The following is a 12,445-nucleotide window of genomic DNA, read 5'->3' as shown; positions in this document are numbered from 1 at the left end:
CATTATCCTCATTTTGCTTTTGTTGAACATCTTGTGGCCTCCTTTCGAGAGATTGTCCATTCTATTCAACTGTTCTTCCAAGGCCCTTGCTGTCTCTGACAGAATTTCAATGTCACTGATGAACCTCAAGGTTTTTATTTCTTCTCCTTGGATTTTAATTCGTACACCAGATTTTTCTTTGGTTTCCTGTACTGCTTGTTCAATATACAGGATGAATAACACCGGGGATAGGTTACAACCCTGTCTCATTCCCTTCTCAACCATTGCTTCCCTTTCTTGCCCCTCGACTGTTATAACTGCCTTCTAGTTTCTGTGTGAATTATAAATAGCTTTTCATTCTCTGTATTTTGCCCCTGCCACCTTCAGAATTTGAAAGAGAGTATTCTAGTTAACGTTGTCAAAAGCTTACTATAAGTCTACGAATGCTAGAAATACAGGTTTGCCTTTCCTTAACCTAGCTTCTAAGATAAGTTGTAAGGTCAGTATCGCCTCGTGTGTTCCTACATTTCTACAAAATCCAAATCGATCTTTCCTGAGGTCGGTTCTACCAGATTTTCGATTCACCTGTAAAGAATTCGTGTCAGTATTTTGCAACCGTAACTTAGTAAACTGATAGTTCGGTAATTTTCAATTGAGAAAATTAGTAAATTATGAGACAGAATTGCTTCAGGCAGTGAAATGTGTCCTAGTGCTGGCAGACCCAGAAAAGTAAAAGGAGACACTTCTCAGCTTTTGAAGTATTAGTTCTTTCTTCAGCAAGGAGAGAAGAGTAGATTTGGAAGAGTTAAATAGAAACGACATACCATTTAGACCCCAGTACGGGAGGAGTGACAAAAGTCTGGCCAGCAATTCTCATAATTTATTGAAATGTGTGTCATTCACAGTTCTGGAGCTGTTGCAGTTTTGAATATTGTGGAGTTGAGTATATCCTGATAAACCTTGACTTATTCACTGTTAGTTTTAGATATCTACCTGTAGTATTATTTTCAACAAACATAAAAAGTCTGTTGTCTGCTGCACAGGAAAACCTTTACTTAGTTCACTTTATCGATTTCGACAGATTAAACTGCCATCTTCACAAATGAAATAGGCCCAAATCATTGATAAGCCATTGTAAAAAGAAAGGCCCTTTTTATGTTGGCTTGCCAATGATTTAGGCCTATTTCATTTCTGAAGATGACAGCTTAAACAAATGAAACCAAATAAAGGTTTTCTTGTGCAGCTGACAGCTGACGTCTTATCTTTGTTGAAATATTTGAACCTGCTGAACTACACCTATGAACCACATCATAAATTATTATTTTCGTGATCCATATCTAATTACATCTTCAGCCGTATGTAAATGCTGTTGGAAATGTGTTGATTATTTTTGCTGCTATTGTAAACATTTTAAGTATTGATTATTTTAAGGAGCAGTGATTTATAGCTTTTATAGCAAAACACTTTTTTTTAACAAAGCACTAAAGACCCAACTATTCTTTCCTTAAATGGGAACTTTGCCTGAGAACATGGTAAGGTTTACCCAGTGATATAAACGCTATTTTATTATTATTGTTCTTATTATCTTCTTTCCTTACTCAGACCTTAGGTCTGGTTAAAAATGGAAAGTGACGCGGATCTTGATCAAGCGTGACTTCCTTTTAACTGTACAGTATATGTTACATTGCATTTAGGAACTTTCAGGTAATTGAACATGTATCAATAATTACAGATTTCTGTAGTTGTATATATAAGTTTGGATGTAGCTGTATTGCGTTGATGTGCTGGTGGATATTGTGTGGTATGACTCGTGTAGTTGATAGTATAATTGGTATAATGTCAACTTTATCCTGATGCCACATGTCCTTGGCTTCCTCAGCCAGTTGGATGTATTTTTCAATTTTTTTCTCCTGTTTTCTTCTGTATATTTGTTGTATTGGGTATGGATATTTCGATTAGTTGGGTTGATTTCTTCTTTTTATTGGTGAGTATGATGTCAGGTTTGTTATGTGGTGTTGTTTTATCTGTTATAATGGTTCTGTTCCAGTATAATTTGTATTCATCATTCTCCAGTACATTTTGTGGTGCATACTTGTATGTGGGAACACGTTGTTTTATTAGTTTATGTTGTATGGCAAGTTGTTGATGTACACTCCTGGAAATGGAAAAAAGAACACATTGACACCGGTGTGTCAGACCCACCATACTTGCTCCGGACACTGCGAGAGGGCTGTACAAGCAATGATCACACGCACGGCACAGCGGACACACCAGGAACCGCGGTGTTGGCCGTCAAATGGCGCTAGCTGCACAGCATTTGTGCACCGCCGCCGTCAGTGTCAGCCAGTTTGCCGTGGCATACGGAGCTCCATCGCAGTCTTTGACACTGGTAGCATGCCGCGACAGTGTGGACGTGAACCGTATGTGCAGTTGACGGACTTTGAGCGAGGGCGTATAGTGGGCATGCAGGAGGCCGGGTGGACGTACCGCCGAATTGCTCAACACGTGGGGCGTGAGGTCTCCACAGTACATCGATGTTGTCGCCAGTGGTCGGCGGAAGGTGCACGTGCCTGTCGACCTGGGACCGGACCGCAGCGACGCACGGATGCACGCCAAGACCATAGGATCCTACGCAGTGCCGTAGGGGACCTCACCGCCATTTCCCAGCAAATTAGGGACACTGTTGCTCCTGGGGTATCGGCGAGGACCATTCTCAACCGTCTCCATGAAGCTGGGCTACGGTCCCGCACACCGTTAGGCCGTCTTCCGCTCACGCCCCAACATCGTGCAGCCCGCCTCCAGTGGTGTCGCGACAGGCGTGAATGGAGGGACGAATGGAGACGTGTTGTCTTCAGCGATGAGAGTCGCTTCTGCCTTGGTGCCAATGATGGTCATATGCGTGTTTGGCGCCGTGCAGGTGAGCGCCACAATCAGGACTGCATACGACCGAGGCACACAGGGCCAACACCCGGCATCATGGTGTGGGGAGCGATCTCCTACACTGGCCGTACACCACTGGTGATCGTTGAGGGGACACTGAATAGTGCACGGTACATCCAAACCGTCATCAAACCCATCGTTCTACCATTCCTAGACCGGCAAGGGAACTTGCTGTTCCAACAGGACAATGCACGTCCGCATGTATCCCGTGCCACCCAACGTGCTCTAGAAGGTGTAAGTCAACTACCCTGGCCAGCAAGATCTCCGGATCTGTCCCCCATTTAGGATGTTTGGGACTGGATGAAGCGTCGTCTCACGCGGTCTGCACGTCCAGCACGAACGCTGGTCCAACTGAGGCGCCAGGTGGAAATGGCATGGCAAGCCGTTCCACAGGACTACATCCAGCATCTCTACGATCATCTCCATTGGAGAATAGCAGCCTGCATTGCTGCGAAAGGTGGATATACACTGTACTAGTGCCGACATTGTGCATGCTCTGTTGCCTGTGTCTCTGTGCCTGTGGTTCTGTCAGTGTGATCATGTGATGTATCTGACCCCAGGAATGTGTCAATAAAGTTTCCCCTTCCTGGGACAATGAATTCACGGTGTTCTTATTTCAATTTCCAGGAGTGTATTATTTTTGCTACATTGTCATGTCTTCTGGGGTATTCTGTATTTGCTAGTATTGTACATCCGCTTGTTATGTGATCTACTGTTTCTATTTGTTGTTTGCAAAGTCTGCATTTATCTGTTGTTGTATTTGGATTTTTAATAATATGCTTGCTGCAATATCTGGTGTTTATTGTTTGATCCTGTATTGCAATCATGAATCCTTCCGTCTCACTGTATGTATTGCCTTTTGTTAGCCATGTGTTGGATGCGTCTTGATCGATGTGTGGCTGTGTTAGATGATGCGGGTGCTTGCCATGTAGTGTTTTCTTTTTCCAATTTACTTTCTTCGTATCTGTTGATGTTATGTGATCTAAAGGGTTGTAGAAGTGGTTATGAAATTGCAGTGGTGTAGCCGATGTATTTATATGAGTGATTGCTTTGTGTATTTTGCTAGTTTCTGCTCGTTCTAGAAAGAATTTTCTTAAATTGTCTACCTGTCCATAATGTAGGTTTTTTATGTCAATAAATCCCCTTCCTCCTTCCTTTCTGCTTAATGTGAATCTTTCTGTTGCTGAATGTATGTGATGTATTCTATATTTGTGGCATTGTGAACGTGTAAGTGTATTGAGTGCTTCTAGGTCTGTGTTACTCCATTTCACTATTCTATGAGTAGGTCAGTATTGGTATAGCATAAGTATTTATAGCTTTTGTCTTGTTGCTTGCTGTCAATTCTGTTTTCAGTATTTTTGTTAGTCTTTGTCTATATTTTTCTTTTAGTTCTTCTTTAATATTTGTATTATCTATTCCTATTTTTTGTCTGTATCCTAGATATTTATAGGCATCTGCTTTTTTTCCATCGCTTCTATGCAGTCGCTGTGTTTATCCAATATGTAATATTCCTGCTTAGTGTGTTTTCCCTTGACTATGCTATTTTTCTTACATTTGTCTGTTCCAAAAGCCATATTTATATCATTGCTGAATACTTCTGTTATCTTTAGTATTTGGTTGAGTTGTTGATTTGTTGCTGCCAGTAGTTTTAGATCATCCATGTATAGCAAATGTGTGATTTTGTGTTGGTATGTTCCAGTAATATTGTATCCATAATTTGTATTGTTTAGCATGTTGGATAGTGGGTTCAGAGCAAGGCAAAACCAGAAAGGACTTAATGAGTCTCCTTGGTATATTCCACGCTTAATCTGTGTTGGCTGTGATGTGATGATATTTGAATTTGTTTGGATATTAAGTGTGGTTTTCCAATTTTTCATTACTTTGTTTAGGAACTGTATCAATTTAGGATCTAATTTGTATATTTCCAATATTTGTAGTAACCATGAATGGGGTACACTATCAAAATCTTTTTGGTAATCAATGTATGCGTAGTGTAGTGACCATTGTTTAGTTTTAGCTTGATATGTCACTTCTGCATCTATTATCAGTTGCTCTTTACATCCTCGTGCTCCTTTGCAACAGCCTTTTTGTTCTTCATTTATAATTTTGTTCTGTGTTGTATGTGTCATTAATTTATGTGTAATGACTCAAGTTAATATTTTGTATATTGTTGGTAGGTATGTTATGGGGCGATATTTAGCTGGGTTTGCTGTGTCTGCTTGATCTTTAGGTTTCAGATAAGTTATTCCATGTGTAAGTGTATCAGGGAATGTGTATGGGTCTGCAATGTAACTGTTAAATAATTTAGTTAGATGTGAATGTGTTGAGGTGAACTTCTTTAGCCAGAAATTTGCTATTTTATCCTTTCCAGGGGCTTTCCAATTGTGCGTAGAATTAATTGCTCGGGTGACTTCATGTTGCAAAATTACCACTTCAGGCATTTGTGGTATCATTTTGTATGTGTCTGTTTCTGCTTGTATCCACCGTGCATGTCTGTTATGTTGTACCGGGTTTGACCATATGTTGCTCCAGAAGTGTTACATGTCTGTTATGTTTGGTGGATTGTCTATTTTTATGTGTGTGTTATCTATTGTCTGGTAAAATCTCTTTTGGTTTGTGTTGAATGTTTGGTTTTGTTTCCTTCTATTTTCACTTTTTTTTGTATCTTCTAAGTCGTTTGGCCAAAGCTTGTAATTTTTGTTTCTTTTCATCTAATTGCTCTATCGCTTCTTGTTGTGAGATTTTACCTAACCTTTTTCGTTTTTTTCTGACATGTCATTTCTTATAAATTGTGTTAGCTGTCCGATGTCTTTTCTCAATTTTTCTATTCTGATCTGTAGCCTGTGTTGCCATGCTGGTTTTGTGGGTTTCTTCTGTGTGTTGGTTAGTTCTGATCTCTGCCTAGTGTGTATATTTAGTGTAGTGAGTGCTCCTATATAAACCAGTAGTTGTAACTCTTCCATAGTTGTGTTTTCATTTATTTTGTTGTGTATGATTGTGTTGATAGTTGTTATTGTTGTTTCGACTTGTGGGTTATTTGGTGGTCTATGCAAGAATGGTCTAATGTCTGTATTTGTGTCTTTGTATTCTATATATGTCAGCTGAAATTTTTCTTCTATATCTAACATGTGTGTCACTTAGTGTTCTATTTGTGCTTGTTCTGGTGACTGTCTTAAGATTTCATTTTCCTCTGATTGTTTAATTGATGAGTGTTGTACTTTGTTTGTTTGCTCTGGGATGTTTGAGTCCATTACTGTATTTTCTTCTTCTTCTGACTGTACATTATTTTGTTCCAGTATTTGTTGTACTTGTTGTTTGATGTTTTCTAATTCTGACTGGGGTATCCTGTTATTTTTTATTATTACACGGATCTGATCAGCTAGTCGTTCTGTTAAAAATTTTAATTCTGGGTATCTGGTAATAAATGTTGTGTATACTTGTGATCTGTATCCAGTTGTGTTGGTTCATAAGTTTGTTGCTTGGTAATAACAGAACATGAGGTGTCGGTTAACTTCATCTGACAATCTCATCCTCTGTCTTTGTTTTCCTTCTAGGGTATGGTTGCAGGAAGCATGTCCTGCAAAACACCTCTATTTGGATTTAAATCATTTTCCGTGTGGCTAGCAGTGTCGTTACCATTGTGGACGGGCATAGGGTTCAAACGTCGTCCCCGACCATGACAGCGCTTGTCCGAGGCTTCATTAGTTGTGTCCTGAACCAACTAATCACACTAAAAGGGGTGTTAGCCCTATTAGTGGTTTGTTCTTTTTGTCACCTTTTACGACTGGCAGAACGTACCGGAGGCCTATTCTTTTCCTGGGCCTCCACGGGGTTTATTGTTAATAATAATAATAATAATAATAATAATAATAATAATAACTTCAGTCATTCCATGTTCACTTTCTCTTTGAAGATTGGACTACTTGCTTCTTGCGCTCAGCCCACTTTTTCATTCATTGCTAAGTGCTATTTTATTACAGAATTACCAGTACACTGTGCCAAAAATTTAAATGCGGTAAATATATAATTATTACACTTTTCGCTTTTCGCTTGATGCTGCATCACAGACAGGAGCGCCTGCGATGGTGTACTCAACGACGAACCTGGGTGCACGAATGGCAAAACATCATTTTTTCGGATGAATCTGGGTTCTGGGTACAGCATCATGATGGTCAAATCCGAGTTTGGCGACATCGCAGTGAACGCTCATTGGAAGCGTGTATTCGTCATCGCCATACTGGCATATCAACCGGCGTGATGGTATGGGGTGCCACTGGTTACACGTCTTGGTCACATCTTGTTCGCATTGACGGCACTTTGAACAGTGGACGTTACATTTCTGATGTGTTATGACCCGTGGCTCTACCCTTCATTCGATCCGTGCGAAACCCTACATTTCAGCAGGATAATGCACGACCGCATGTTGCAGGTCCTGTACGAGCCTTTCTGGATACAGAAAATGTTAGACTGCTGTCCTGGCCACCACATTCTCCATATCTCTCACCAATTGAAAACGTCTGGTCAATGGTGGCCAAGCAACTGGCTCGTCACAATATGCCAGTCACTGCTCTTGATGAACTGTGGTATCATGTTGAAGCTGCATGGGCAGCTGTATCTGTACACGCCATCCAAGCTCTGTTTGACTCAATGCCCAGGCATATCAAGGCCGTTATTACGGCCAGAGGTGGTTGTTCTGGGTACTGATTTCTCAGGATCTATGCACCCAAATTGTGTGAAAATGTAATCACATGTCAGTTCTAGTATAATATATTTGTCCAGTGAATATCCGTTTATCATCTGCATTTCTTCTTGGTGTAGCAATTTTAATGGCCAGTAGTGTATTCAAGATATAGATAATTATACAAATGTGTTGTAGACCATAATCTGTGTTCTAGATAACAGTGCTTTATATCTTGGCCTTTTAACAAACTGAAAAAAAGTCTCTCTCTTGCTTGTGTTTTCTCCTTTAAATTGAGCCCAATGCATTGTGTGTGTGAATTTGTCCAGATATGTGAATCTTAGCGTGCAGTTGGTCAGATTTTGCCATGCTTCATTCTTGACATTACATGTATTCGATCTTATCTTTGTAGATCTGCAGGTGTGCTTTTGCAGCATGTGCCTTGCTTTTTAGTTTGTATTTTAACTTTGCTTGTCACTGTATCATCTGCTTGTGATGTCTGTGTGATTGTGCACTGTTTATCGGCATGCCTAATGATCCCATGTTACACTAGATTAAACAAAAGTAGAAATGTTGCATGCAAATATACATATATATTCTGCAAGCCACCTTATGATGTTGGCAGTGGTTGTGTCTGATACCACTATATGAAACCCTTCCTCTGCTCTAGTTTAGAATGGCGTATGGGAAAAATGTCTGTTGCTAAACACCATTTGAGCTCTTATTTTTCTTGCCATGGTCATTTTGTGAGATGTATGTTGTATGTTTCTTGTCTATTCTTGGGCTGTATGCTTGCAGTATTCTAACAATAACCCTGTCTGTGATGGATGACACTTGTCTTTTAGTGCTTGTCTTTGGAATTCGCTGAATATGTATGTAATGCTTTTGCACTGAGTCTCATGACGAATTGTGCCACTATTTGTTATGCCCCTCTCTCTCTCTCTCTCTCTCTCTCTCTCTCTCTCTCTCTCTCTCTCTCTCTCTCTCTCTCTCCCCGCATATTTATGCATGTACACTTGACAGAACACACATTTTGTTTGAAACCAGTTGGACACCTTTGTAATAGAGCACTGTACTTTCTCATTAGGCCAGCCAAGTTATTTTGTGTATTAAAGACTTAGGTTATTAAATAGGATCAGTTGGTTGTTGTGTACCATTTCAATGCAGGTATGTTGTTATAAATGTCAAGAAAATACATTTCTACCTCAGCCCACTGCACGTTGTCTGATGGCACGTGGTGGAGGTATTTCTGATATCACTAGCCCTCCACCCTCTTCCCTCACCCCTTCCTGTTCCATTCACAAATTGCGCACGAGAAGAATGACAGTTGGTAAAGATCTGTATTAGCTCTAATTTCTCAGATTTCTTTGTCATGGTCATTTTTTGCGAGCTGTATGTGGAATGAAGTAACATGTTGTTTTACCCTTCCCAGAAAGTGCTCTCTCAAAATTTCAATAGTTGATCTCTCTGTAATGCACAGTGCTTCCCTTGGAGCATTGGAGCATCTGCAACTAAAGTTTGTTGAGAATCTCCATAATGCTCTTGCGTTGACTAAATGATCCTGTGATGAAATGTGCCATTCTTTGTTGGATCTTCTCCCTCTCTTTTGTCAGTCCTCCCTGGTAATGGTTGCAGATAGATGAACACTACTCGAGAACAGATTAAACAAGTCTCCTTGTAAGCCGCCTCTTTAGTGAATGAATTACATTTCCTTGAGATTCTTCCTGTGAAACTCAGTCTAGCATCTGCTTTTCCTGCTATTTGCTTTATGTGGTCATTCCATTTACGGTCATTCCAGATAGATACTCGTAGATATTTTACAGATATATATATATATAAACAAAGATGATGAGACTTACCAAACAAAAGCGCTGGCAGGTCGATAGACACACAAACATACACACAAAATTCAAGCTTTCGCAACAAACTGTTGCCTCATCAGGAAAGAGGGAAGGAGAGGGAAAGACGAAAGGATGTCTGCCTGTGTCTGTATACGTGCGGATGGACACGCGCGAGTGTATAACCCCCCCCCCCTCAAAGCCAAGTCCCTCCGCTCCCGGGAGCGGAGGGACTGCTTGTGTCTGTGTATGTGCGGATGGATGTGTGTGTGTGTGTGTGTGTGCGCGCGCGCGCGAGTGTATACCTGTCCTTTTTTCCCCCTAGGGTGGGACTTTCCGCTCCCGGGATTGGAGTGACTCCTTACCCTCTCCCTTAAAGCCCAAATCCTTTTGTCTTTCCCTCTCCTTCCCTCTTTCCTGGCGGGGCGACCGTTGGTTGCGAGGGCTGGAATTTTGTGTGTGTGTTTGTGTTTGTTTGTGTGTCTGTCGACCTGCCAGCACTTTTGTTTGGTGGGTCTCATCATCTTTCTTTTTAAAATATATATATATATATATATATATATATATATATATATATATATATATATATATATATATATATATATATATATATATATATATATGGTTATAATAGAAGGAAACATTCCACGAAGGAAAAATATACCTAAAAACCAAGATGATGTGACTTACCAAATGAAAGTGCTGGCAGGTCGATAGACACACAAACGAACACAAACATACACACAAAATTCAAGCTTTAGCAACAAACTGTTGCCTCATCAGGAAAGAGGGAAGGAGAGGGAAAGACGAAAGGATGTGGGTTTTAAGGGAGAGGGTAAGGAGTCATTCCAGTCCCGGGAGCGGAAAGACTTACTTTAGGGGGAAAAAAGGATGGGTATACACTCGCGCACACACACACATATCCTTCCCTCTTTCCTGATGAGGCAACAGTTTGTTGCGAAAGCTTGAATTTTGTGTGTATGTTTGTGTTCGTTTGTGTGTCTATCGACCTGCCAGCACTTTCATTTGGTAAGTCACATATATATATATACCTTGTAAACAGCAACTATGGCAATAGAATGAAATTCTTTTCTCTTACTGATAATTGATTGGTAAGAAACTTTCAGAAATTTTGGTCAAAACTAATGATAGTGAATTCTCTTACTGTTCCGTTTAGCGTAGGAACTGTGTAAAAGCGTGTAATAGAATTTTCATTTATTCTTGATTCACTGTGTTACATGGGCCCTCTCACAAATTTGTTTTCCTTTAGTAGCAGCTCTTCGAGTGACGGGAGCCAGGATTCGGACGACAGTGGATCTGAAGCCGGTGATGTGGTAGACCGGACGGACGATAAGAAACCTGCAGTGTCGGACGATAATGCCGGCGGCGGCACGCCTACAGTCAACGGGACCGTCATCAAGGTCGAAGATGCGGCAGAGCTGAGGGACGCGACTGCCCGGTGCAAAGTGTGTGGCGGCGACCGCAACCGCAATATCAAGACGGGCCGGCCGGAGCCTCTGGTCCACTGTGCGAGCTGCACACAGAGCGGTAGGTCGCTTGTCGTGCGTCTCACCAGGTGACAGTCACTCGACTCCCGGGTGGGCCCCGTTGCCACCGGGGGTACACAGCAGACATCGTAGATGGGCAGACTGGAGGCTAGTTTGGCATTTGCAGAAGGCAGGACATTGCAGATGACTGCTTCTTCATTCATTTTACACTACTTATTTCTTAGGTCACCACACCCTCCCGATATTAGCCTTGCTAGCGAGTTTCATTGAAATGGACAGCAGAATTCCAGACAGCGAATCTCTCCATTTAGGGATGAAAGAAAAAGATTTTCAATATACAAGTATATGTGTAATACGTGAAAAAAAACTATCCAGTATTCACTACCAAATGACACAGCGGTGTCCTATTCATTTGAACAGTGGCTGCCGTTGCCTGTAAGAACACTATAAGACTGAAGATAATGTGTAGACAGTCTTACATGCAATGGTGATGCCGCTAGAAATGTGAGGAATTTGCTTTATTTTTTTGTATGTTGTTTTATTTTCATGCGTTTATGATTTAGTTTATCTAAAATTAGACACACATTCAGTAGTATACATTATAATTGACGGGGGGAAAGGAAAAATAGATTGGTATCTGGTGAAAGTGGTGTCATTGTGTATTAAAGGGCTAATTTTTGTAGAGCTGTTCAGGAAAGACTGTATTGGAGCTCACTCTTACGCCATTCCACAATCTTCTTCCCATCTCGTACTTTACCAGTGATCTTTGCAAGCTGATAGATGGTTTCTTTTCCCTTACATATTTGCATTTGTCTTTTGACTAATATCTCCAATTTATTTATTCATAACTGACATTTTGGTACAACCAGGAATAATGCTTTGTTTTGTTTATTACAATTTCTTTATAGAAGGCATTGTTTGGTTTGCTCTAATTTATATTGTTTTTGAATTACATTATGGAAGGAACTAGGATGTGCAACTTTTTGCTTGTGAAGGTTCAAATGATCATTTGCTTTCTTGCCTTGGCATCTTTTGAATGAGGTTCGCAGACTTAACTACAGTGGTGCAATTTTACTGAATACGATACTTTTCTAAAGTAGTACATTGAATGAGATGTGATACGTGCATTTAGTGAACTTTTAAATGTTACACCTATGACATGGTCTCTCTTTGTAACAGAAATAATTTGTTTTAGGTACTGTCAAAATCGTAAATAATGTTATATTTCCAAAAATTGTTATCATTTTATGAAGTAGAGTGCATTTGTTTCATTGAGGATGCATGCTAGGTAAACAAAGATAATTGTATAACTTCAATTGTAAATGTGTCATAGGCTTAGCAAAGTACCAGATACAAACATGGAATTACACCAGTTTTTACATCGTGTCCTTTAATAACCAGTGACACTTTCTACATTATATGAAAACTTTATTAATGGGTATACAATGCCATATAGTACATTTTGTACATCATATGCTTTGCATGCCTCAATTTAATTGACA

The 12,445-nt window shown here is 40.3% G+C and overlaps 1 protein-coding gene across 1 annotated transcript in view; it reads left to right on the top strand.

Moving 5' to 3' along the window:
* The window catches only part of LOC126106180 (titin), a 218,406-nt gene that overhangs the window by 85,295 nt on the left and 120,666 nt on the right, over window positions 1-12,445 (top strand). Inside the window, exon 12 of the mRNA XM_049912417.1 lies at window positions 10,706-10,983. Within this exon, the coding sequence (XP_049768374.1) occupies window positions 10,706-10,983 (278 nt within the window). The remainder of the gene's footprint in view (window positions 1-10,705; window positions 10,984-12,445) is intronic.

Source organism: Schistocerca cancellata, chromosome 10 (assembly GCF_023864275.1).
Source record: "Schistocerca cancellata isolate TAMUIC-IGC-003103 chromosome 10, iqSchCanc2.1, whole genome shotgun sequence".
Lineage (NCBI taxonomy): Eukaryota > Metazoa > Arthropoda > Insecta > Orthoptera > Acrididae > Schistocerca > Schistocerca cancellata.
The sequence above is the reverse complement of the archived record's forward strand: the minus strand, read 5'-3'. Positions and strand labels throughout refer to the sequence as shown.